At 40.5% G+C, this 24,212-nt stretch overlaps 2 protein-coding genes across 2 annotated transcripts in view; one reads left to right on the forward strand and one right to left on the reverse strand.

Moving 5' to 3' along the window:
• LOC121385569 overlaps positions 1-7,527 on the forward strand; it is a 24,852-nt gene extending 17,325 nt beyond the window's left edge. The window contains exons 7-11 of the mRNA XM_041516301.1: positions 246-400; positions 2,803-2,884; positions 4,176-4,344; positions 6,735-6,855; positions 7,119-7,527. Of these exons, the coding sequence (XP_041372235.1) occupies positions 246-400; positions 2,803-2,884; positions 4,176-4,344; positions 6,735-6,855; positions 7,119-7,357 (766 nt within the window). The 3' untranslated portion in view covers positions 7,358-7,527. The remainder of the gene's footprint in view (positions 1-245; positions 401-2,802; positions 2,885-4,175; positions 4,345-6,734; positions 6,856-7,118) is intronic.
• Positions 1-24,212, reverse strand: part of LOC121385571 (desert hedgehog protein B-like) — a 116,968-nt gene that overhangs the window by 91,408 nt on the left and 1,348 nt on the right. The window lies entirely within an intron of this gene.

The following is a 24,212-nucleotide window of genomic DNA, read 5'->3' on the forward strand; positions in this document are numbered from 1 at the left end:
AAATTGAATAGAATGACTGAATTAATATATTTAATCTCTCTCTCTCTCTCTCTCTCTCTCTCTCTCTCTCTCTCCCCCCCCTCTCTCTCCCCTCTCTCTCCTCTCTCTCCCTCCCCCTCTCTCTCCCCCCTCTCTCTCTCTCTTTCTCTCTCTCTCTCTCTCTCTCTCTCTCTCTCTCTCTCTCTCTCTCTCTCTCTCTCTCTCTCTCTCTCTCTCTCTCTCTCTGTCGATCTTCTTTTTTACAGACCCAATTTGCCCGTGCAAGACGTCGGTCAAACGGTTGCTGGCGCGAATGTTACAATGACTCTTTCGATTGGTGGAAGTCCTTTGACTCAAGGAAATACGTACACATTAACGGACACAATTCAAGTGAAAATTGCCCTGAACCTCAACGACTCAGGTATTTGTGATGTCATATTCAGACCCTAGTTTCCGCTCTTGAAAGAGGACACTAAACTAAATAAAAAAACGTTTGATTTCTAGTAATCGTTAAACCTGCAATACATATACATGTACATCATTTTATCCTCCAGTGCCCGCGATATAATGATTTACGAATGAAATTTATTAAAACATATTACCATAGACATCCAAGCGTCTGACAATGCTAAAGAACTTAATAAAGAACTTAATACATAGGAAGCGAAAACAACATATGTGAAGTTCTGTATTTATTATATACCTTCTTTTATGTTTTACAAAAACGGTTTTTAATTTAACGTCATAACAACACTTTGTTAAATCTATGATCAACACTCCTTTCATGGATTTACTTAAGGTTAAGAATCATACTCTGCGGCAGCCTTGTGTAATGTTTCAAATACGATGTGATGTAATTTGTAAATCATGTATGACGTCAGTAAATAAAAGGCGCTAACTGCAGTAAAAATACAAAGGGAATTCCCCATTTAAAAGTTCCGGTCCAGATCACACATATATGTAAAAATAAATAAATAAATTTATCACACGGTTTCAAAATTTCTTTATCACTTTAGTAAGGTTTAATAGGTACGTAATAAATTTGAGTTTGTGACGTTGAAACGATGAAATACCCTTGCAAAAATACAAAAACTACAGCTCGTCTCCATAACCGTTACTTCTCAAACGCACGTGCGTTTGGAAAAACCAAAAACATATGAAAAATGCATTTTGTGGTATTAGAAACGCCAGGATGAACATAAAAAACTTCGGATGTACGGAAATGCATATTCTGAACGATAAACTCTAATTAAAGCACACAAACAATACTGCATTTTAATACTTATAAAGCTGTTAGGGGTGTACTGTGAGCGAATAAACAGAGCATCTACATTTAAAATAATGGAAAGAATGGCTCCAAATGTCTTAATTGATTGTATTCCAGAATGTGTGGAACTAAGAGTCCCATACATGTTAAGAAGTCGCGAAAACACACCAACGCCGTTTTTGAGAACAAGATTATTGAAATCTTCATTCATTTATTCAACAATTGATCTTCGGAATAATTTGTCTAATTTCAACTATTTACAAAGTGTTGTTAGTTTGACGTCATTTCATTTGGTACTTTTTTCAGTTAGCATATTTTATAATAATCGACCAATCCGTCTGTGTGTCCGTCCATCTACCCACACATAATTCAATGCAGACACGGCGGAGCTGGGGTGGTGGTGGGATTGTGTGTGTGTGTGTGTGGGGGGGGGGGGGGGTCGGACCTGGCCGCGTGGGGGGGGGAGGGGGTTGGCTCTAAATTCTGATAAAAATATTGGTGGTAAATCTTAAAGGGACACTCCAGAGTTTTTTGCAATTTTAAAGATGTTATCGACTAACAGAGACTTTTTAACGACTGTAATTACATATTAAATATGTTTTTCTACATAAAATATTGGTAGCTGTATATTAAACGTGTTTCTGATCGTTCTAATATTTGTACTAGGTTAAATTTCATTTTATTTCCTAAAATATTTGTTTTTTGTACGTACGAAATTATTTGAAGACAAAATCCAGTTTGGGCTTCTTACAAATGTTAAGACGACCAGAAACACATTGAATATACAGACACTGATATTCTAAACAAGAAAATGTATTTAATATGCAAGTAGAAATATTTTATTAATCTGAAACATCTTACAATGCAGCAAACTCAGGAATGTCCCTTTAAGGCATAGATGAATTTTACTTGCAGAATACAGGAAATTGCATTTCAGGACATCTAGTTTTCAAACTTTCACAGGGAAACATATCCCCGAACCCCCTAGAAACTTTGCTGCGTACCCTCGATGTCAGTCAGCCCCCCCCCCCCCCACACACACACACCACCCCAATGCCTACTTGCTTCCGCAATGCCTGCAACGAACCCCAAACTCACAACTACACAATGCTTCGACACATGTGCCAGCCCACCCAAAACTGACATATTCACCCATCAATCCATCCATCCACCCACCAAATAACCACCCACCATCCATCCATCCTTCCATCCATTCACCCATCCATCCATCCATTCACCCATTCATCCATCCATCCATCCATCTATTCATCAATCCATCCGTCCGTTTATCCATCCATCCATCCATCCATCCAGCCTCCCAAAACCAACCCACCCATCCATCCATCCATCCATCCATCCAAAACCCACCCAAACACCCACCCACCCATCCAGCCATCCAGCCATCATCCCAAACACCCGGTCATCTATCCGTCCATCCGTTAATCCATCCATCCATCTGTCCGTCCATTCGTCAGTCCATCCGTTGGTCCGTCCGTCCGTTCGTCCTTTCGTCCATCTATGCATCCACTTTGACTTAATTTTTTTTTTTTTTACAGCCTTTGTCGCTATCCGCCTGGAGTCGTTTACAGTTGACAACGGACACACACCTCTAACAACTATTGACCTAATTAAAAATTCGTAAGTACTAAGTATGCAGCCCACATTACTAAAGTGACTTTAAAAAACAGAAAAGGAAATGAATTTGGTTTTACGACAACTCAGCAGATTTTAAAATACGTGTTATCTGGGGCCTAACCGGGTTATTTGGTAGATAGAAAGAAGAAACCCGCTGCTGCCACATCTAAACCTGAGCTAGTTTTGGGATCCGCGGTTCCCCCTTCCCAGGATATATATTTTACAACCCCCTCGGGGAGAGGGGAAACATGACCTGGGGAAAATAAATGTACACATCACCGCGGGGCCTCCTGAAGCGCGGGGTCTTAGCACGTTTCAATCCCCGATCCCCCAGCCTTCCTGGAAGACAGGTCAAATAGCTGAGGTGTATGCCGGAAAAGCACGCCTTGGTAGGTATATATGATGCAGTGGCGGAACCAGGATTTTGTCATGGGATGGTGGTCACATAATTATGAAAAAAAAGCAATTTCAGTTTATCGATGGCAAACGTGTCGAGTTCTGGAAGATCTATACAGGGGCGTGCGCAGGACATTTTGCAGGGGGGTGGGGGGTCGAGGTGTTTGGCGAAGCCCGACACCGCTCGCGCCGCAGGCGCGAAGCCCGTGGTGGGGGGTCTGGGGGCCCTCCCCCTGAACATTTTGAAAAACTGACCCCTTCTAGGGCTATTCTGAGGTGTTTTCTGCTGGCTAGCTGAGCTGCTTTTCCCCACAGGTGTGATGATAACATCTCAGTACTTCCATATCCATTCACAGAAATGTGAAAAATCGGGATATGAAAAAAATGCTCGCCTTGAGCAGAGGGGGGGGGGGGGGGGGGGTCGGCACCCAAACCCCCCTGCGCACGCGCCTGCTATATGGAAAGTTCGTGAGCATGCTTCTCGGAAATGTATTAAATAAAGGTGAGCAGAGGAGACGCGTTCCAGGTCTGGTGCTTCTGAAACTTCTAGTCTAGACTCGAGACTCTAATAGAATCTGAGACATTAATGTCATGCAAATTATATGCGTGTAACGTCATTAGAGTCTGGACTCTAAAAGGTTTATAAACGCGAGCTCACTTCAATATTGTCTTGTCTGATAAATCAGGCCCTAATCTTGCCGGCAAAATGAGCGTTTTATTCACCGAAAGTCGGCTCAAGTCAAGAGTTAGTAGCAGTAGTGAGAAGTCGAAGTCCACATAATATTTTGTACTCTGTTGTTGATTATCAATTAGCCCCCTTTCCCCCAAATTTGGGTCAAGGACCCCCTGACACCCCCTCTAAATCCTGCCTATGATACTGGGTGTTTTCTTCTTCCAGATGTCCGACCGGTGATTCGAAGGTGGTTATGAAGACTATGCCGTCTCGCCTTACCGACAACGAGGTCGTTTTCGACACGGCCCCCGTGATCATCGACCCGACAGTGAAGAACGCCTACACCGCCGTCGTGCTGGTCTGCAGAAACCAGGACAAGCAGAAGTGTGACCCGGTGCGTTCAGCCATTCACACGATATGCTAGGATCAGACCGCCAACTGACAGCACAAAGTGGGCCAACTTTCTGCCGTAACGACTCCTACGACTGTCCAGTTGCTAGTCTGAGCGCTCTTACAACTCGATTCTCGTCGTATAACCCATTAGTTGTTAATCAGAGCGTTCAATCATTCACACGTTATGTTAGGATCAGACTGCCAACTGACAGCACAAAGTTGGTCACCTTTCTGCTGTCACGACTTCTAGGACAGTCCAGTTGCTAATCTGAGGGCTCTTACAACTAGATGCTCGTCATATAACCCATTATTTGTTAATCAGAGCGTTCAATCATTCACACGTTATGTTAGGATCAGACCGCCAACTGACAGCACAAAATGGGCCAACTTTCTGCCATAACGACTCCTACGACTGTCCAGTTGCTAGTCTGAGCGCACTTACAACTCGATTCTCGTCGTATAACCCATTAGTTGTTAATCAGAGCGTTCAATCATTCACACGTTATGTTAGGATCAGACTGCCAACTGACAGCACAAAGTTGGTCAACTTTCTGCTGTCACGACTTCTATGACAGTCCAGTTGCTAGTCTGAGGGCTCTTACAACTAGATGCTCGTCATATAACCCATTAGTTGTTAATCAAAGCGTTCAATCAATCACACGTTATGTTAGGATCAGACCGCCAACTGACAGCACAAAATGGGCCAACTTTCTGCTGTCACGTCTCCTACGATTGTCCAGTTGCTAGTCTGAGCGCTCTTACAACTCGATTCTCGTCGTATAACCCATTATTTGTTTATCAGTGCGTTCAGCCATTCACACGATATGCTAGGATCAGACTGCCAACTGACAGCACAAAGTGGGCCAACTTTCTGCCGTCACGACTCCTACGATTGTCCCGTTGCTAGACTGAGCGCTTTTACAACTCGATTCTCCTGGTATAACCCATTATGCTAGGTTCTAACTACCAACTGACAGCACCAAGTTGGCCAACTTGATCATGTCACGACTTTTACGACGGTCCAGTTGCTAATCTGAGCGCTCTTACAGCACGATTCTCGTCGTATAACCCATTATGTTAGGATCAGACTGCCAACTGTCAGCATAAAGTTGGCCAACTTTCTGCTGTCACGACTTCTACGACTAGACTGTCCGTTTGTTGGTCTGAATGCTCTTACAACTTGATTCTTGTATAATTCGTTGTTAATCTAAGCGCACCTGTCTACGTCAGGTGTTGGGGAAATTACAACGCAACCGTCAAGTTGCTCAACTTCATTGTGACAGTTGCTAGTCTGAACCTAGCATTATATGCGTACGGATTACAGACAAATGGAAATTTCGCCTAGGCGCAAATTCTACCTGTCGGTAATGCGTATTCGTATACGTAATCCGTAACAAAAATTAATAATAATAATAATAATAACAAATTCTAGACAAACGTCCTCTTTGCATTGTGGATTACGTAAACGTATATGCGTACGGTTTACGGACAAATGGAAATTCCGCCTTAGGCGCAAATTCTATATATGTCCGTAACATACAAACAGGTTGAGTAGATTCCATATTTGCCTCTCCGAATGTGTGTACGTCTGCGTAACCGATCACTCTATGCATTATGACATGGGCACAAATTCCATTTGTCCGCAATCCGTAATGCGTATACGTATGTGCATACAGCTTACACACAAATGGAATTTGCGCCTTACGAAACCGAGCTACATAAACAAAACAAGAAACAAAACTAAACAAAACAAGCAAACCCCCCCCCAAAAAAAAACAACAAAAAAAAAAAAAAAAAAAAAAAAAAAAAAAAACCCAACAACAACAAAACAACAAAAAACAACAAACAAAAAAACAAAACAAAAAACCCCACCCAACAAAAAACAAGCACCAACAAAAAAACAACAACAACAAAAAACAACAACAACAAAGACAGAAACAAACAAACAAACAACAATAACAACAAAACCCACACTAAAACAAGCAACAACAAAAACAATAGTAACCAAACATAAACAACAACAATTAATATAACAAAAACATAAACTTTCTACCACTTCTACACATATAAAAGGAACAAAAAATACTCGGTTTTTTGTTGGGTGTGTGTATATGGGTCGTAGTTGTAGTTTTAGTTTCGTATTTTATTCTCTCTCTCGTTAGGTTAATTCAATGTCTTAGGTCATGTCACTTCGTGTCGTGTCACTTCTTATCAAAAGTTGTCATGTCTAACATTGAGTGTGTCACGTCTTGTCACAAGTTATCACGTCTAACATAGAGCTTGTCACTTCTTGTCACAAATTGTCACGTCTAAATGTCTAACTTGTCATGCCACTTCTTGTCACAAGTTGTCACGTCTAAATGTCTCACTTGTCATGTCATTTGTCGCCAGGTTGCCTGCGACTCTGGTAACCCGTCTGGGTTTGGACGGCGACGGAAGCGAGAGGAGCCCGCCGACACAGCAACTCTGAACGTCCAGTTCAGTGTCGACGAGAAGAACTCAATCAAGAGAGGTAGCATATCTCTCTCTCTCTCTCTCTCTCTCTCTCTCTCTCTCTCTCTCTCTCTCTCTCTCTCTCTCACTCACTGTCTCTTTTTCTGGTTGTCTTTCTCTCTCCTCTCTCTTGCTCTCCTCTCTCTCTCTCTGTCTCTTTCTCTCTGTCTATCTCTCGCTCCGTCTGTCTCTATCTCTGTGTGTTTCTCTCTCTGTTTCTCTCTCTCTGTCTCTAAAACTCGGGAGAGTCCCTCTAATGATCTATTATTTGTTATGTTTCAGCGATAAACGACATCAAAGACAACATCAACAACCAGGAAGTCTGCGTTCTCAGCAGCGAGATGACGGCCACACTGGTTGCCATGGCGATCGCCATCTTGCTGCTGCTGGCCGTGGTGCTGGTGTTGATCGTACGGGCGATCATGTCGTATCGTCGCCAGACGACGATCTACCAGCACAACCCGCTGCAGGACTCCACGTCCGCCGTCAGTCTACCCAAGCTGGTCAGCACGGGCTACTAACACTGGCTGCCAAGACGGCGTCAAGCTACGATTTCGTGGCCGTGACATTAAAGGCATACTGTCACGGATTTAAGGACCTTATTTCTCTAAAATGGATAATAAATAAAAATTACATTAATTGTTGGAAACCAAATCTAGCTATCGCCTCACCTTAACTGAACCATGATGGAGTGAAATCCATATCATCCCTCTCGGCAATTTTAGTTTTTGAATTATGGACCATTGCCATAATTCAATTATTTTTACAAAATGTCATTAATAAATGGAGTATGGTGGTTATGAAGATGGTTGATTAAAGTACATTTAGGGACAAATCAAATTATGTGTGTTCATGTAATACTTTGTTAGACCATTAAATAGGTCAGTGGTCTGTGACAATATGCCTTTAATATAATGTAGTTTTGAGACTGTGATAGACAATTTTAAGCTCTTGTTTATTCAAGGCTTCTCCGTTTATACAATAGCAACACTGATCAGTTAAAATTAAACTGGCTGATGCAATGACGGCGCCAATATAGGATTTCGTAACAGAGCCGTGACATTAATATAATGTAGTTGTGAGATTGTGATAAACAATTTTAGGCTCCTCAGTTTATTCAAGGCTTCTCAGTTTATACAATAGCAAAACTGATCAGTTGACGTTAAAATGGCTGATTCAATGGCGGTGCCAATCTAAGATTTCATAACAGGGCATAGTTTTGAAGGTTTGATAAACAAGATTCCTCAGTTTACACAATGTCAAAATTTATCAGTTGATACTAAGCCGACTACAACGACGCGCCAGTCTAAAATTTCGTAGCAGGGTCGTAACAGTAATATAATGAACATAGTTTTGAGGTTATGATAAACAAGGTTCACCAGTTTAAACCTCAGCAACGTTACTAAATTGACACTAAATAAGGAGGTTGGGGCACGCCCCCATCCCTGGTCTCTGGACTCCAGTCGGTCTGCTGGTGCTCTCTTGCACCTGTCAGTGCAGGCGGTCCCTTCCCCCACCCACCTCAACCTTTTTCTGTCCAGGACGGAAGAGCCGATGCCGGCATCTGTGCCCATGACAGGCGTGCGCTAAAACAGCTTGCTCTGAATGTGCACGTTAAGCCCTATGACCTGACCTCATGGCGGCAGACGAATTGGCCAGATCAGAAGTCAAGGTCTGAACCTTCAGTGGATATGGGCACGTTGACAAAGTTTCCATTCATCCCATCTATCCCATCCCGTCGAACTGGCCAAATTTAGATGATGAATTTAGTGTAGAAAGAATGTGGGAATGATGTTATGAAATTTAATTGATTGATATCATTTTAGTGCATAAAGAAATTAAGAAAACAAGAAAGAAAGGGATATGTTCAGCTAACCGTTTGTTGCTAACGTGCGTTAGACTGGCGTTTACGCTGCACATTAAACCGAATGACCACTTCAGGAAATAGTCGAAATAACTTGCAAACGTTTGACGAACTTACTCAGAATTACACAATGCTCTCGACCCTGTCTTCTGAAATATACGCTGTTTTGGAATTCAATTCTTTGTTGTATTTTGTTCTAGGGATGTGAATTGATTTGTTTTGCTTCAATAGATAAATGATTCACAATTTTGTAGCCTTTGTCGCATGTATGATTTACAGACAACTGTTTTGTGGTACATTTTGAAATGCAGAGACCAAGTAGGTTTGAATTAGAAATATTTTCTGTCCTTAGAACCGCGACCTTTGATGTACCAGGGTACCTTATTACAAAGCGATCTTAGCGCTACGATTATCTTAAGTCCATTCGGTGGCTACACGATATGGTAGAATCTGACCGAGTCACTCATACGAGTCAATCGCACGAGTCAATCGGACCGATTGAATCGAACGTGTTGCCACACGGTACTTGTCAATCGTATGAAACGTGACGTAATTGAAAACACCCTTGCTGTAACCATGGTAAACAATGTCGTAAAGCGGCTATCGTAACGTTTCTGTCTTTATATAAATGACTGGACACACCCCTCAAAGAGTTGTGCCACTGATACGACTCTATGAGCTGTTGGGTCTGTGCCGACGACAAGCGAACAGAGTTTTTCGCTATTACACTCAGAACGTGGAGGTTATCTGTGCCATGATCTGATTGGTCAACGTCCCCAAACGTCCGATTCAATCGTATGGAAATAGAACAGGTTCTAAACTTCGACTCGTACGAGTGACTCGGGCCGATTCAATCGTATAACATGCCACACGTTACAATTTGCTTGTTGACGTTGCAGTCTGAGTGTCGCAGGGCCTTGCACTTCGACTCGTACGAGTCACTCGTATCGTGTAGCAGGGACTTTAAGGTGATCTTAGCGCTGAGGTCACTTCGCAAAACGAGGCCCAATTCCCATATTAATTTTTTTTTAGAATCTTGCCTGGTGCTTAGACAACTTTTAGAGTCTATAGCTAGACCCAATGCATTAATAGATTCTAAAACATTAACGCCATGGCAACGCCATGGCAACGTCATACAAACTGTATGCGTCTAGACTCTAAAATGTTATAGGTACCAGGCAAGATTCTAAAATTTTAATTTCACTTTAAACTCAAATCTTTAATGACCTCACACACATGCAATGTGTTTTGCGTTACGGTTCAGGGCCGTACCCTGCGGGGGGTGGGGGGGGGGGGGGGGGGGGGGGGGCAGCTGCCCCCCCCCTTGAGAATCTTGTCCTTTTTTTTTTATATATATCTCCAGTAATAGCATAGAAATGTTTAATCTTTATAGTATGTTAAAAATTATTTATAAAATTTAGTGCCACCCCCATGGATTTTGGTCAGGGTACGGCCCTGCGGTTACCATGATGACTTGAGAGTCTCAAACTATTAGGTCTTGAAATGTAGACTCCAAACGTTTTAAATGCACGGGGTCCGTTGTATGGTACTGGCAATAACAGTAGGTCCACCGATTGGTATCGATCCCGAGACCCACCACACCTCGGATGAGTGTTTTATCGCTCGTACAGATCGTAAGAAAATAACCCGAACCAGTCTACTCAGTTTGACGTTTACCTTTCTGAAGATAAACAGTCACTGGTGGTAAACCGTCGTCCATTCTGAAGACCAAAACCAGTAAAAGTTTCAAATTGTATCTGAGCATAAGACAAAATCCAAAGAATGTTTTGACAACAGAATGGGTTTAGTCATGATAGGAATTCCACGTCCCAAGACGATGCATTCTTTCATACTTTGCTTTTAGTACTGCCACGTCTCAATATATTTGTCTTATTTATTATATCTTCTTTATTATGTAATTACGTTTATATGGAAGAAAGGAAGGAAATGTTTTATTTAAGGACGCACTCAACACATTTTATTTACGGTTATATAGCGTCGGACATATGGTTAAGGACCACACAGATATTGAAAGAGGAAACCCGCTGTCGCCATTTCATGGGCTATTCTTTTTTTCGATTAGCAGCAAGGGATCTTTTATATGCACCATCCCATAAACAGGATAACACATACCTTTGATATTCCAGTCGTGGTGCACTGGCTAGATCGAGAAATCGCTAAGTGGGCCCACTGACGGGGATCACCACTGGGCTACGTCTCGCCCCACGTTTACATGGCGTCGGATAGGTGGGTAAGGACCACAGAGATAACTGAGTTAGTGACAAAAGCCACTGCCGCCTCTCCATACTCTTTTCGATTACCAGCAAGGCATCGTCCCAGATACAGGATAGTACATACCATGGGCTTTAAACTAGTCTTGGAGCACTGGCTGGAACGAGAAATAGTCCATTTGGTTCACCGACGAGGCTCGATCTTAAGCCAACCGCGCTTTAAACTAGTTTTGGAGCACTGGCTGGAACGAGAAATATTCCATTTGACTCACCGACGAGCCTCGATCTTAAGCCAACCGCGCATCAGTTGAGCGTTTAGGAGAACTGCCACGCCCATGGCGATGCATTATACCTCTTTTCTTTTAATTTGTTACTAGGTCTTAGGAAGAATGCCACTCCGCAGAACAATATTTCCTATATCGTCTTTAAGAGGACTGTCATACCCAAGATTGGTGTGACAAAATTAATTAAGGGCCAGTAGTGTTTTTCTTTGAATATCGTAGAACCATTTTTTTAATAAACCGAGCTTCTCTCGCTGTAAAGTGTCGATGTTCTTGTTAATGACAGGCATCGTTATGGACAGGGCGGGACGTAGCCCAGTGGAAAATCACTCGCTTGATGCGCGATCGGTTTGGGATCGATCCGCGTCAATGGGCCCATTGGGCTATTTTTTTCATTTTCAGCCAGTGGTATGTGCTATCCTGACTGTGGGACGGTCAAAAAGAAGATTCCTTGCTACTAATGAACTATATGTCAAAATTCTAGACTATATGTAAGAATTACCAAATGTCTAACATCCAATAGCCGACGATTAATAAATCAATATTCTTTAGTGGTGTTGTTAAACAAAACAAACTTCACTTTACTTTACTAGCCTTTCGGAAACACGGTCATAAATGCACGCAAAACTCACCTTGAACGTGATTAGTGCGTGTATCACGCATAAACCTTTACTGAAACAGTGTTTACAGGATATCTGAGATCAACTTCCTAAAATAACAAGACACTAGCAAATAATTACTTAAAGTCTACTGACCCTAAATTAATGTTGTTGAGTATATCTAAAATCTATGGAATTTATTACAAGTTATTTATTACTGAGCCGATTGTTATTTTAATTATTTTATTTTTTTGCTATTTCCAAAACACTTTTATTTTTTGTCTTACATCAAACGACACTGAAACCCCCCAACATTTTGGTAGAAGGATAGGACAGACTATAAATAAGAACCCGACTGAGCTCGGTGGAACTATATCTGTTTATACTCCGACCCAACATCCAAAGAAGAACACTACCATCATTTTGTCTCAACGTAAGGTAAAAGGATAACAGTTTTAACAATTGTTTTATGTGTCATGTACTTGTTTTTGTAAACAAATAAAAAAAAAAAAAATCTCCTAACGAAAATCGGATGGGGCATAGCAGGTTGAGTAAGGGAGATAACTAATGTATTAAAATTTAAGTGATAATTCATTATGGTTATCTGCCTTGCGCGAACAACCAAATCACCTGTAGCCTACACACCGGCCTCGGTGGCGTCGTGGTTAGGCCATCGGTCAGCAGGCTGGTATATACTGGGTTCAGATCCCAGTCGAGGCATGGGATTTTTAATCCAGATACTGACTCCAAAGCCTGAGTGAGTGCTCCGAAAGGCTCAGTGGGTAGGTGTAAACCACTTGCACCGACTAGTGATCCATAACTGGTTCAACAAAGGCCATGGTTTGTGCTATCCTGCCTGTGGGAAGCGCAAATAAAAGATACCTTGCTGCTAATCGGAAAGAGTAGCCCATGAAGTGGCGACAGCGGGTTTCCTCTCAAAATCTGTGTGGTCCTTAACCATATGTCTGACGCCATATAACCGTAAATAAAATGTGTTGAGTGCGTCGTTAACTAAAACATTTCTTTCTTTCTGTAGCATACACGCGCACGCGCACGCGCACGCGCGCTCGCGCACACACACACATACACACACACACACACACACACATACCATTGGCATAATAAGCGAGGGTGGGGTAGGAGTGTGAGGGGGCATGGGCGCCCACTTTTCTTGATCCAGTAGCAGCAGCGATGGTTTATATATATATATATATATATATATATATATATATATATATTTATCATTCTGTGTGTGTGTGTGTGCGTGTATGTGTCTCTGTGTGTGTGTGTTTGTGTCTGCGTGTGTGTGTGTGTGTGTGTGTGTGTGTGTGTGTGCGTGTCCCTCATACTTTTTGGCATCTTCCTACACCCCTGCACACATACATACACCTAACACAACCCGTATAAATGTGTTTATTTATTTATTTATTTATTATGATTTTTAATAAGACAAAAATATTAATGGAATGAAATTGGCATTGCAATTATTTCTCTAGTATGAATTATACATGAAAACGAATTCATAGAACATTGTCGCTGTAGGTATAATAATAATAATAATAATAATAACTGATATAAAACATATCGGGCGTTCGGTGTTATTGACCAACGAGAAAAAAGTGGGGGCGGGGGGATATTTTGGGATCATGAAAAATACATTGAATTTTGTTTAGAACCCCTCTGCACACGTGTCTGTTAAACCTTTCGTACTCTCACCGACTCTCTGTATCTGCTCCACCGGTGAACACTTAATATTATTTAAGAATTGACCGCAATTATTTTTTGGTTCATGCAAGTATGAACCGAAAAACGATGTGCACATTGTATGAGCCCGCGTAGAGGGTCATACAAAAGTGTGCACATCGTTTTTTCGGTTCATACTTGCATGAACCAAAACATAATTGCGGTCAAATGTTATAATTAAATTTATATGCATACTTTAACAATACATAACTGAATTTATTTTGTTTAGCTTTAAATACGCCTGTAGTATTGTTTGTGTAAACTTCATTGATACTTATGTCGCGTAAGAATGCGAACGTTCATTCACAATCATTTGAATCAGGTGATTTTTTGGGTAAATGACGTAATTTCCTCTAGCTGCTGTGCATTTTTTACGGATCGTTTAGTTATATTGGAAGGAACTGTCCTATTCGTGTTTAGTTTATATTTTATCGAGATATGAACGAAAAAAAGTAAGCACCTCTGGACCAATCAGATTGCCGTAAAGCAAACAAAATTTAATTATATTGTTTTCACGTATGGCGTAAGTTCACCATATTATAAAATAATTCAATGGGTCAAAATTATGTACTCTCTATTTACAAAAATTTACATCCACTATTACAGAGTAGACCGAATGAACAAAATGTTCGGGGGGGGGGGGGGGGGGGGGGGGGGGGGGGGGGGGGAGGAGAAGACATCACTTTTCGCAGAGTATGAATTCACAGTTGGTTTAAGAGCTGAATATGATAATGTTTGACTTTCATGGACGTGAGATGGGAGAACAACCCACGTTACACATTGCACGGATGAATTAGTTCATCTAACTGTTGTAATGCCAAGTACATAATATAGGCAATGCATGCTAGTAGTTTACGTCTAGAATAAAATGGCACCACATTCCACAATTTATATTATTTACCGTATCTTTGATGTATTAAAAGCTGACATTAGGGAAGTTCCAATTCCAGAGTTTAGGGCTTTTTGTTAATAAAATATGTCAAAACAAGAACCAAGATAGATTGATTCATATATTCAGTCATTCAACCGACCACCAATTCATTCATTCACCCATCTATCCGTCCACCCATCCACTCATTCATTCATTCATTCATTAAGTCATTTTAAAAGAAATAAAATGAAAACAACTAAATTGAAGGCAATCGAGCACGTAAAATAACAATGGTATCCTCTTACGAAGTGTGACATCATAAAACCAATAGAAACGTCATTGCACTGCCACTGTTTGATCGCGATTGGTTGTTCAGCGTTATCAACAGAAAAAAAAGTATGATGTCATCGCACTGTCAGTGTTTGATCGCGATTCGTTGTTCAGTGTTATCAACAGAAAAAAGTATGATGTCATCGCGCTGCCAGTGTTTGATCGCGATTAGTTGTTCAGCGTTAGCCAATAGAAACATGTATGATGTCATCGCACTGCCAGTGTTTGATCGCGATTCGTTGTTCAGCGTTAGCCAATAGAAACATGTATGATGTCATCGCACTGCCAGTGTTTGATCGCGATTCGCTGTTCAGCGTTAGCCAATAGAAACATGTATGATGTCATCGCACTGCCAGTGTTTGATCGCGATTCGTTGTTCAGAGTTATTAACAGAAAAAAGTATGATGTCATCGCGCTGCCAGTGTTTGATCGCGATTAGTTGTTCAGCGTTAGCCAATAGAAACATGTATAATGTCATCGCACTGCCAGTGTTTGATCGCGATTCGTTGTTCAGCGTTAGCCAATAGAAACATGTATGATGTCATCGCACTGCCAGTGTTTGATCGCGATTCGCTGTTCAGCGTTAGCCAATAGAAACATGTATGATGTCATCGCACTGCCAGTGTTTGATCGCGATTCGTTGTTCAGAGTTATTAACAGAAAAAAGTATGATGTCATCGCACTGCCAGTGTTTGATCGCGATTCGTTGTTTAGCGTTAGCCAATAAAATCTACGACTGATTATGATTTTGGTGAGATGAATCGTCAGTAATAGACTTCAGCCTTGAAGGTACCAGGGGTCTCTAATGCTAATTTCTTTCTTGGATAATATGTCATATGTCGATCCGCGTCGGTGGGCCCACGACTGGTACCGGTACATCAAAAACCGTGGTATGTGCTGTCCTTTCTGTGGGATGACGCAAATAAAGGATACCTCGCTATTCATGGAAAAAATTAGAGGGTTTTTTTTCTCCAAGACTATGCCAGAATTACCAAATGTTTGACATCCGATAGCCGGTGATTAATAAATGGTTGCAGGCTGGCTTTTGCCCGAATTAAACGAAACTGCCCGAATCAGGATAACATTTATTCATATTAGCATTACCACCAAACAGTTATATAGGGCTGCCAACGAATCACTACGCTTTTTTATATGTATTACAACTAATTTTGAATGTAGAATGATTGAAATACTTGGTAAAAAGATCTCAGGTTATCACATTTTGCACGAATATCTGTATCATTTTTGCCCGAATTTAAGGTTTTGCCCCTCTGACTCTTGAGCTTATGATATAGTCAAGGGTGCCGAATTTCTGTTTTCAGTTAGACTTGTAAGCATTGTCAAAAGCAGAAAAGATAGAATAGAATGGAATGGAATGGAATGGAATGGAATAGAATGGAATAGAATAGAATGGAATAGAATGGAATGGAATGGAATGGAATGGAATGGAATGGAATGGAATGGAATGGAATGGATTGGAATGGAATGGAATGGAATAGAGCGGAGCGGAATGGAATGGAATGGAATGGAATAGAACAGAACAGAACAGAACAGAACAGAACACAACACAACACAACAGAAAAGAACAGAATAGAATAGAACAGAATGGAATGGAATAGAATGGAATAGAACAGAACAGAATAGAATATAACAGAATGGAATGGAATGGAATGGAATGGAATAGAACAGAACAGAACAGAACAGAACAGAACAGAACAGAATAGATTAGAATAAAATGGAATGGAATGGAATAGAGCAGAGCGGAGCGGAGTGGAATGGAATGGAATGGAATGGAATGGAATGGAATGGAATGGAATAGAACAGAACAGAACAGAACAGAACAGAACAGAACAGAACAGAACAGAACACAACAGAATAGAATAGAATAGAATATATGTTTAACAACATCCCAGCACGAAAAATACACCGGCTATTGGTTGTCAAACCATGGTAAATACAGACAGTAAGTGTGTCAAAAGTAGTGTAACATCTAGGATCGTGGAACCAGGGGCGTCCGACGGAATTGTTCAAGAGAGGGACAAGACACGTTGACATTGAATATATCATCTTTTTGTTTTTTCTCTTTTCAGGCAGCACCGGACACGCCGGGTACCCCGTTTATTCATCAAAAGCCTACCTATATACAATTAACCAGGTTCTCGTTGAATGTATAATATAGATGTACATAGAAGTGTTTGTGCTTGTATTATAATAAATTATTTAGTGTATGCTTGTGTTTTTGTTTTCTTTTAATATATTTAGTGTATGTTGATTAATTTTATTTTTTTTACAAGATTCTAACCTGGTTTGCGGGCATGGCCCCCAAAGCTACAAGCCGGGGGTCCAGGCCTATTTTTCTACGTTTTGTGCATATTTCACCATTAATTATCATAGATGATATGTAATGTCGAAGGCGTCATTGCACGAGGCAACGACCCCTTCGAAGCACCAGTGTTTCAAGAATTTTTCTCTTCTATTAGGCCGTTCTAATGCGGCAAAATAGTCAGTTTCGACCCTTGAATATACTAAATGTTTGAAAAGTGCCATTTCATTACATGGCTTATTTCCCTCTAATAACTTACGTGTAGTCCAAATTACCCTTATTACTTTACTCCAGAGAAAAATTCCCAAGTTCGACGCATAATTGCCAACTTTATGTTTGATTCCAAAAATCAATGTGTATGGATTTAATCTGAATTTGTGGCCAAAACGTTTTTTGAAAATAGGTTCAATTTGTTTAATAAATAATCTAGTTTTGTTGCAGTGGGAAAAGGCGTGCAAAACTGAGTCCATCTTCCAATCATAGAGGTGTTTTCTAACTGCAATTACATTTCTAATCATTTTATAAATTAAATCAAAATCATGATTTTCAATTAATCCTGAATTTAGTGTTTGCCAAAAAATTAAATGGTTTCCCATTTGGACTTAAACGATGCGTCTTTGTGAATTCGTAATAGCAGAACTGCATATATGATCCTAGTTTTCGCGACTGTCACGTCTTTATTTGTATCACCTACGTTGATACGAAAGATGGCGTCTAAGTCACCATCATAGGGGTCTTCATTTTTTAATGTCCACAATAAAGGTCGCGGAAAGTTGTCCTGTAGGTCTTTTATTGGGCTATAAAATGCCGCGCTAGCCGATCAACCAGCGTAGTCCTTCGCTACGTATACTTTTGTATTGTTTGTTACTTATCGTCGGGTTGTCATGGAGAGGTTCATACAGAATCTGTTGATAGCTCTCCGTGTCGCGTGTAATGTCAAGTTCGTCCCAAATTAATAATATATCTTTGTAAATGTTCGGCATTAAGTTAAAATTGCCTTTTTTATTTATAATTTTACATTTTAAAATGTGTCTTTCAACATTTAAGTTTTTGTATTGGCCTAAAAAGTAATCTGTTAAGGATTTCGAAATTCCATCCCTCTCTAAACTAGTGGCGAGTGAATTTACAGCGACTACTTTACCATGTAATGTTAATTTTCTGTTACTCCATATATTTAGAATTGTTTTAATTGTTTTAATTTTAGGTTCCCAGTTATCTGCCGAAACGTCAACGTTACCAAAATAAAATCCTAAAATCTTAATTTTTTCATTATTCCATCTTATATCAAATGGAGTGTCTTTCTCATACCTAAGTTTCACCATTAGGAAACCGTTGGTTTTCTGAAGATTTACTTTAGCTTCAGATGCATGTTCATAAAATTTATGTGTAGAATTTTGAAAAGTTGTTTGACTGAGTCTAGGTCTGATTGGGTTGCGTTACCGTCGTCCGAGTACCCTACCCACTTACTAACGAAGCCATCTCGTAAGGTTATCCCATATCACTCCCGAACAGCTTCCGTCAAAGTTTCAGCTACCAAAATATATAGAACAGTGCTGATCGGGCACCCTTGCCTAATACCCAGAGAAAGATTAAAATAGTTTGAAACATACCCATTTACCGTAACAGCTGATTGAATATCAGTGTAACATGTCTTTATCATTTAAAAAAAAGTTTGGCCCAAAATTACATTTTTGTAAAACTTTAAACAGAAAGTCCCATTCTACTCAATCATAAGCTTTTGTTTGATCTAAACAAAGTATTAACCCAGGTAAATTATTACGATTAACATATTCTTTTAAGTCCCTTATCAATGACGCTCCGTCATGAATTGATCTGCCTTTAACTGAACATTTTTGATTTGGGTCGATGATGTTTGGTAAACATTCTCTAATTCTAGTCGCATAAACTTTAGTGATCATTTTATAATCACAATTTAATAAAGAGATGGGTCGCCAGTTTTTGAGAAGTTGTTTTTCATTTCCTTTCCAAATTAAAACAATTACACCACGGCGCATGGTAAAAGTTAATTTTTCCTTATTAAAAGCATCGTTAATTACTTCTACCAGATCACTACCAATTAAACCGAACAAATTCCGGTAGAATTCGGCAGTCGTCAAGCCATCACAGCCCGGTGATTTATTATTGGCAAAAGATTTAATAGCAGATGAAACTTCGTCGAGAGTTATTTCCCCTTTACATGCGTCTCTGTCTTCATCACTTGACGTCTTTGTCATTTTATTTAATAAATAATTTTGTGCCGAAGCGTCCGTCTTTTCAGTTGTGTATAATGTTTTGTAAAAATATGTAGTTTCATTTAGAATTTCGTGTTGAGTGTCAATTACATTTCCGTCTTCAGTTATTAAAGAATTCATAAATTTATTATTGGCTTTTTGTTTTTCAAGATTAACGAAACACGCTGTGCATCTTTCACCTTGTTCAGTTTCATTAACCTTGGCCCTAATTCTAGCCCCTTGTAATTGTAATTGTTCATAATCTTTAATCTTATTTTGTATATTAAGTAATTCTGAGTAATCGTCCAAATGTCCAAGTTCGTCTAGCTGTGTTAGAAATACTTCTTCTTGTTTTAAATTTCCTTTATTATCGTATCACATCTCTGTTTTCCGTGAGTATATATTGCATACAAGGTAAGGCTAACATATATTTTGGCTGACGAGTATATGTCCATATAAAGACGCGTGTGTGTGTGTGTGGGGGGGGGGGGGGAGAGGTTGTGGATCGATCTCCTCCAGGTCCATGCGGATTTTCTAGTTTTCAGTGTACTTTGCGGGGGTCATAAACTGACTCCTCTACACACATCATTCGCCAGTCTAGATTTTCCCTGCACAATTTTCTGCACGTGTGCTTTAAACTACATTCAGATCCAGATCCGGGAGGGCGGGGGGGGGGGGGGGGGGGGGGGGGGGCAAAATACCTCATTTCCCCTCCACTCCTCCGCAGATGCCCATGTATGAATGTATGAAGAACATCTATGCAATATAACATAATTATTTAACAAACGTCACTTTTAATTATTTAATAAAAGCCATTTGGAATTATTTAATAAACCAAGTTGGAATTATAATAAATTCCAGGTGGAATTATTCAACAAAATCCAGTTGGAACTATTTCACAAAAAACATTTGGAATTATTCAAAAAAAGCCATTTGGAATTATTTAAGAAAATCCAGTTGGAACTATTTAACAAAATCCAATTTGAACTATTTAACAAAAGCCAGTTGGAACTATTGAACAAAAGCCAGTCGGAACTATTTAACAAAAGCCAGTTGGAACTATTTAACAAAAGCCAGTCGGAACTATTTAACAAAAGCCAGTCGGAACTATTTAACAAAAGCCAGTTGGAACTATTTAACAAATGCCAATTTGAACTATTTAACAAAATCCAATTTGAACTATTTAACAAAAGCCAGTATAATTATGTCCTTGTACATTGTAGTAATCCAAGCCAAAGATCGTTGAGCATTTCATACCCGGCTCAGCTGCAGACAGGCGACCCGCCGCTATCCGCCCGTTCTCCGAGAAGCCAGAAGGTAACCTGCTCACCTTTGCCCTGAATTAAAAACATAAAAATAAAGTTGCAATATCGAATATATTTACTAGTAGTACTAGAAAAGATCTTTTGAGTGGATGGCTTTAAGAAAATGCTTTTTCTTTTAATTCTTTCATTTTCATTCTAACTGTGTGACTCTTCATTTAAAAAAAAAAAAATTGTTTATGCTGACTGCAGTCACATAAAAATATAATGTTAGCCTATTTTAACATATAAAATTACAATGTTAGCCTGTGGAACACGTGAAATGGTGGACACGTCAACGAAGATTCATAGTAATTTTCGTTTGCCAAATCGACATTTTTCACTTTTTCAAAACTTTTAAAATTCCATATCAATTAGTTCAACCCCATAACTCTAATTTTACAGCTCCTAATCTTGCAGGGGACATAACTATAAATTCTGATCTCACACCACTATTTACAGATGCACCGATTATGTGTAAACGATAAGTTAGCGTTTGTATTGTTAAAGGCGGTGTCACACATTCGAGACCTAAACTCACGATCAGCTCACGACCGTGACGATCTAAATTTTTTAAAAATCGCGGGGAGAACGTAGGAAATGTGGCGCCAAAATAAAAAAATACCACAAGGTGAAGTCCAACTCACGTTTGTCAAGAGCTATACACGGTCAACTGACGTACCGTATCAGAGCAATTCACATTCATTCGCGTCCTACTTGCGATCTGTTGGCGACCTATCAGTTGGATTGGCGATCAATCAGAGCGGCTCTCGAGCGGCTCGCGCGCAAGAAGAGTGGATCACGTGGTACAACCGTGTACACCGCGAGTATAAAAACACTCCCATCGCTCGCGACCAAACCCTATGACATGACATGACATCGCGACCATGTCCGACCAGTAAGTCCACTTTAAGATGATGTAACGAGCGACTCCCGACCGTCAAGACCATTTAAGAGCAGCTGACGACGGATTGGCGTCCGCTACCCGACGAAGGTAGATCGGCTGACTCTCACGATTGTTTTGAGCATGGTCAAAATGTTCGTGAGAGTTTGCCGACTTCTCACGTCCTTCAAGACACACTGAAGACCACTTAAGTCCTATATCAGAGCCTGTCAAGTGCTCCAAGACCTTTCACGAGGGACTCATGATTTTTTCACTTTTCTCATCGTCAGGTGATCGTGGAGCAAAATCGTGACTGTGTGACACCCGCATTAACGACACCACTAAATATTGTCAATTAATCATACGCTATTGCTTGTCAAACATTCAGTTATTTTGACGGATAGTCTCCAGTGAAAACCCGTTACATATTTCCATCAGACATTTCCTAAAGACAGAACAGCACATACCATGGCCTTTGATATACCAGTATCTCAGATAAGCGCCTTTCTGGTCGAGCTTACTATTTACAAATACAGTGATTCTTTGTAAGCGATAAGATACGCGTATTATCCATTTTACAAAGCGATCTTAGTGCTAAGATCACCTTAACTGCAAAGCTACCTTATGCCTTTTAAGAGATATTGGGACTAAGATCGCTTTGTAAAACCGGGCCCTGGATATCGGTGAACTGTTATCCATCAGAGGTCTGTTCAGGAGGGCGACCGATCGTTGTTGTTCGCTTAACTGGTTTTTCAATCTAACGTTATATAAATGTGATATGATAGAAGGCGATGGTTCCAGTCAAATGGTTCGCGAGCGCTTGGCCTCCTGAACGCGTCTATGGTTCCTTGCAGAATACAGATGCTTACCTTCATTGCGATTTTCCCACGTAGTTCTGTGACGAATGATCCAACCTTGTCCAGAAGCAATTTTGTAGACATACTGATGTGGATCTTTAGTGCTGAAAAAGAAAATCAAGAGGTTACGGCTATCAAGAGGTGGGGAGGGTATCGGGTGGATATGAGGTTTATTATATGAGGGTGGGTCTACTTAATGTTAACTTAATTCATTTCAACTTATTTTCGTGCTTATATCAAATTAAGGTTCAAGCACGCTGTCCTGGACACACACTCACCTCATCTAACTGGGCTGTCTGTCCAGGACAATGGGTTAGTTGTTAGTGGTTAGTGAGAGAGAAGAGGGTGTAGTGGTCTTACACCTACCCATTGAGTCGTTAAACTCACTTAATAAAACAGAATGAAGGTAAAATGAAACGTCACAAAATAGGAAACTCAGATATTTGCAGGACCATAAACCAGCAGGGTGGTTTTGATGGAAATACAGAGGCAGTCAGCCCCTCATAAACACATGGCGGTGTAGACGTCCCTTCCTCACTTAAGGACCACAGGCAGTGTTCTAGCTGGTCCAGATTTACTGAAATTATTTACAAGGTTTACCTTCTCCAGTGGATTCGACCCTTGATGCAGTGTTGACAGTATCGCCAAACAAACAGTACCTCGGCATCTTTAGTCCTATCACGCCCGCAGCACATGAACCTGAAGGAACAATGACAATATAAGAAGAAAAGGAGGAAGAGGATGACTTATGAGGTGGAGGGCGTGAAGACGAAGAAGGAGGAGAAGGGGAAGAAGAAGAAGAAGGAGGAGGAGGAGGAGAAGAAGAAGATGGACAAGAAGAAGAAAGAGAAGAAGGAGGAGGAGGAGAAGAAGAAGGAGAAGAAGAAGAAAGAGAAGCAGAAGGAGGAGAAGGAGGAGGAGGAGGAGGAGAAGAAGATGGACAAGAAGAAGAAAGAGAAGAAGGAGGAGGAGGAGAAGAAGAAGGAGAAGAAGAAGAAAGAGAAGCAGAAGGAGGAGAAGGAGGAGGAGGAGGAGAAGAAGAAGATGGACAAGAAGAAGAAAGAGAAGAAGGAGGAGGAGGAGGAGGAGAATAAGGGGGCGAAGGAGGAGAAGAATAAGAAGAAAAAGAAGAAGAAGAAGAAGAAGAAGAAGAAGAAAGACGGTATCTTATGGAAAGTTACTAGTTGGCGTGACGGTATCTTATGGAAAGTTTCTAGTTGGCGTGACGGTATCTTATGGAAAGTTACTAGTTGGCGTGACGGTATCTTATGGAAAGTTACTAGTTGGCGTGACGGTATCTTATGGAAAGTTACTAGTTGGCGTGACGGTATCTTATGGAAAGTTACTAGTTGGCGTGACGGTATCTTATGGAAAGTTACTAGTTGGCGTGACGGTATCTTATGGAAAGTTACTAGTTGGCGTGACGGTATCTTATGGAAAGTTACTAGTTGGCGTGACGGTATCTTATGGAAAGTTACTAGTTGGCGTGACGGTATCTTATGGAAAGTTACTAGTTGGCGTGACGGTATCTTATGGAAAGTTACTAGTTGGCGTGTATCTTATGGAAAGTTACTAGTTGGCATGACGGTATGTAATAGTATCTTATGGAAAGTTACTAGTTGGCGTGACGGTATCTTATGGAAAGTTACTAGTTGGCGTGACGGTATCTTATGGAAAGTTTCTAGTTGGCGTGACGGTATCTTATGGAAAGTTACTAGTTGGCGTGACGGTATCTTATGGAAAGTTACTAGTTGGCGTGACGGTATCTTATGGAAAGTTACTAGTTGGCGTGACGGTATCTTATGGAAAGTTACTAGTTGGCGTAACTAGTATCTTATGGAAAGTTACTAGTTGGCGTAACA

Source organism: Gigantopelta aegis, chromosome 11, assembly GCF_016097555.1.
Source record: "Gigantopelta aegis isolate Gae_Host chromosome 11, Gae_host_genome, whole genome shotgun sequence".
Classification (NCBI taxonomy): domain Eukaryota; kingdom Metazoa; phylum Mollusca; class Gastropoda; order Neomphalida; family Peltospiridae; genus Gigantopelta; species Gigantopelta aegis.